Below are 3631 nucleotides of genomic sequence, written 5' to 3'. Positions count from 1 at the left end.
TCTGTCAATCAAATCTGTTGATCTTTTGCTTAACTGGAGGTTTGGTTGGTGTCCTCAATTGCCTCCAATTTCTTGACTCACGAGCTTTATCAACATTGTAGGGGACCCTTTGCCTCATTCTCCAAAGTTTCGTGGTCCTCTTTCGATACAATTGCGCGACAGATAAAAAAAATTCCATATTGGTGTATGCTCATTAATGTTGTTTGAGCTGTACTGATGTTGGCAGCCAACTACTGGTATCACAAGCAATACGTGTATGATGAACTCTTGTATATTTACTTTGAAGATGTATTAACAGTTATCCTTTTCATGATGCCAAGAGGTATCGAAAACTGAAGTCATATGGCAAAACTTGTATTGGTTGTGGAACTAAACTTTTTCGCCCGGCCTCAAGGCATTTGATTGCATTGTTTCTTGACTCACCGGGTAGTTGTAAGCATATCCAGTCCATTAGAGACTCGACGTCTTTTGCAAAATCAGGCAGATACCAATCAAGAAGCTTTGGAATTGCGAGTTTGCTCGCTGTTGGTATCCCTACTGCGGCTTGTAAATAATCTCTTTTAGCTTTCTCTAGTTCTTTTTCGACTTGTGAGGCTGTGTACACTCTCACCTTCATTGAGATATAACCAATTGGTTTTTCGGTTAATGATCAAACAATGTTCAAAGTTGTGATAATGTGAAACATATCTGACAGTGACTTACTGCAGGAGAAGACCAACTTCCATATGAGAGTGCAAATGTGACCAATGGTTCAGGCCAATCCAACCCGAAGATGGCTCGAGTGGTAACATCATCGTACTTTAATCCTTTTGGATTCGTCTGCGTTGCAGAAATGCAAGAAATTAATTTGATCAGTGATGGAGGAAAGACACACCTTTATCGATCGAAAAGAACTAACTACTCACATATTTAGACTGATATGGTAATCTCAGTATAAAATGCTCTATAGTCATTGCACTGAGTGAGTGACCACCCACATTGATCATAGCCTGTGAAAGCATTGCAATTGAATGAATTATGTACTAACTTTATAATTCATTTTCTTTATCTCAGTATGAAATAAAGTACCTTCGGCATCAATTCGACAATCATTTGTGGAGTAGGAGGCATGCCTTGCTCTAAGAATGCCTGAGAAGGAAAAGAAAAACTAAATGATCAAGGGGAGCTAGAGTTTAATCTGAAACATGACAATTGAAAATCGAAACTCACATTCATCATGCATGAATTATAAATGTTAATCCAAAAAGCAAGCTTCTGCTGATGGGTAAGCTCTGCTAAATCCACCAATGTGAGCTTTCCGAGCAAAATTCTGAAGTCACACAGAACAGGACTCAGATTAAGATACACCATCAAGTTGCAAAATTAAGTATCAAGAGCTCACTTTAATTTCCGGGTAAGAAACGAAGAACCCTTAACAAGATTCCAATCAATGGAGTTTGCTTCAATGGCTCGGAGATGCTTATAAGGGCCGATGTCTCTTTTTCCGAATTCCTTGCATACATTATAAGGATCTCTAAAGTCTATGCCTTCTGGACTATCCGAAGAAGATGAAAGTGAAGAAGGCATCTCGAAGTCCACTATTGAATTCCTTTGGGAGCTCATTCTTGAAAAAAATACTCATCAAGCACTTCAGGATATCTTCCGACAATTTGTTCGGGCCACTCTCTTCCTCATTAACTGCATTTGAATTTCTATGAAAACCAGCTTCTAATACTTCGATATCGGTTACCACACATTCTGACTGGAATTATAGAAGAGATCAATAGGCCATTCAAGAGAAGCTCAAACAGAAGAAGAAAAGATCAAAATGAACTCACCTTCTTTGCTTGTGTTGGCTTAACATTCCTAGTAGAATTAGCAAACACCGAAGATGAATTCGGCTTCTTCAGACACCATCTCATTGAAGCCGAAGAAAATAAAGCCTTTGGATTGAAATGCTGATTCAATGAGAATTGTTCACAACAAAACTCAGACTCATTTTCCATGGTTTTCTTGGAAGATGATATGTAGATTGCCTCCTGGTAAAGGCCTTGCCAGAAATTCACAACCTGTTCTTCAAGCCTCACAACCTCTTCCTCTAAAACAGCAACCTCAGCCAAAAGCTCCAATGTCTTGATTTGAAGAACAACAATAGCAATTCAGATTCAAATAATTTGTAATTAAAGAGAAATTTAAGAGCAATATGCTCACATTTGAAGGAAGATAAGAAGGAAGGCGAGGGAGAGCACCCAAAGGCCTAGTGAAAGCTCTTTCTAATGCTCTATGGACATTCTCTTCATGTCTGAGTTTCTTCTTGAGCTTGTCAACCTAAGAATTAAATTACAGGAAGATAAATGTATGCAAAAGAAAAGAACACAAAAATGAAACCAAAACAACAGACTAAAATTTGGTACATCTTGTTGCAGAGCAAGCTTCCTCTCCCTTCTGGATTTGATTCTACTTGAGGCCTTGTTTGTATCCATTAATCTATTAACTACTTTAATCTCAGTCCTATTCTCCTTCTTCTCCATCCCTTTCACCTTATGAACAACAAATTCAAAAGAAAAAGCTGAAAATCACAACGAGAACAGATAAAAATTCAGAAAGAAAAAAAAAAGGCCTTTTCATGGCAGGAATCAAAGAAATGAATTCAAATCACAATCAAAACCGCCAAAATCCCTTATTTTAAGGCAACAAGGGGCCATCCAAAGTACATAAACGCTGCAAAAGTCCTGCAGAACATGTGATTTCCTTCTTTTCTTTGCCCGGGAAAACGAATCCAATGCAGTAAAACTCCCCCCCAAAAAAAGCATCAAAGAACACAACTTTTCAATCAAAATGCAATGAAACCCATGAAATCAATCCAAAGATGCCTACTTTATCACTCCTGCTTCCAATCCGAGCTCTGGAATTCATGCTGGCACTCCAAACGAAATCAAAATCCACCAATCAGAACAATAAACTCTCCTGAAAACCAAAAGAGAGAAACAATCAAACAGAGAAAATCTTGAGGCCACTGCAGAGAAACAGAGCACTGGAACTCAATGGAAACCTCTTGAGCTCTCATTCCATCCATTAAAGGAGCAAACTTGGATCGAATTTCAATCCGAAATCCATGCAAACATTTGTTTGGTTCTGGAGAACTGGAAGGTACGAGTCCATTGTCTTCTTGCCTGCGCTTCTCTGGCAGTTTAAAGTGACTCCATGGCCGGCGCGCTTTAGACATGCATGCGCTCATGCGCTAACGTGCGCCATCCCTTTTCAACAATACCCATTTTCCTCAATTTACCATTATACCCTTCAAACTTTTAATCAAATAATCCAAAATTAAAATTTTTAACAAAAATAAATAAATAAATAAACATAAATTTTACTGTGTAAAAAATAGAATCTAAATTAAGATAAATAAACTAGAGCTACAATTATATATATATATATATAGAATTTTATTATTTATAATTATTAATTTGTTTTATTGGAAGGTCCTACTAATGCCTCACTTTTGGTTAGCATGGATCCAGATGATAAATAATTAAAGTTGGCATCAATGAAAGAGAGTATGATTTTCTTTGTTTTCTAAATAAGAAAGAGCACATCATGTGCCAACCTGTTATAATATTTAATGAAAATATTGACCTTACTAATAAAGATT

General features: G+C 37.2%; 1 protein-coding gene across 1 annotated transcript; it reads right to left on the bottom strand.

Annotated features, from left to right (window-relative positions):
- Nucleotides 1-3174, bottom strand: LOC120262846. The gene is given in 12 exon segments (XM_039270747.1): nucleotides 1-610; nucleotides 703-819; nucleotides 906-989; nucleotides 1069-1128; nucleotides 1210-1309; nucleotides 1382-1605; nucleotides 1607-1741; nucleotides 1818-2111; nucleotides 2191-2307; nucleotides 2394-2519; nucleotides 2857-2946; nucleotides 3032-3174. Coding segments are annotated over 11 exon segments (1599 nt in total). The 5' UTR covers nucleotides 2896-2946; nucleotides 3032-3174; the 3' UTR covers nucleotides 1-307.
- Nucleotides 3175-3631: the final 457 nt, after the last annotated feature.

This window comes from Dioscorea cayenensis, chromosome 6 (genome assembly GCF_009730915.1).
Source record: "Dioscorea cayenensis subsp. rotundata cultivar TDr96_F1 chromosome 6, TDr96_F1_v2_PseudoChromosome.rev07_lg8_w22 25.fasta, whole genome shotgun sequence".
Taxonomy (NCBI): Eukaryota; Viridiplantae; Streptophyta; class Magnoliopsida; order Dioscoreales; family Dioscoreaceae; genus Dioscorea; species Dioscorea cayenensis.
The sequence above is the reverse complement of the archived record's forward strand: the minus strand, read 5'-3'. Positions and strand labels throughout refer to the sequence as shown.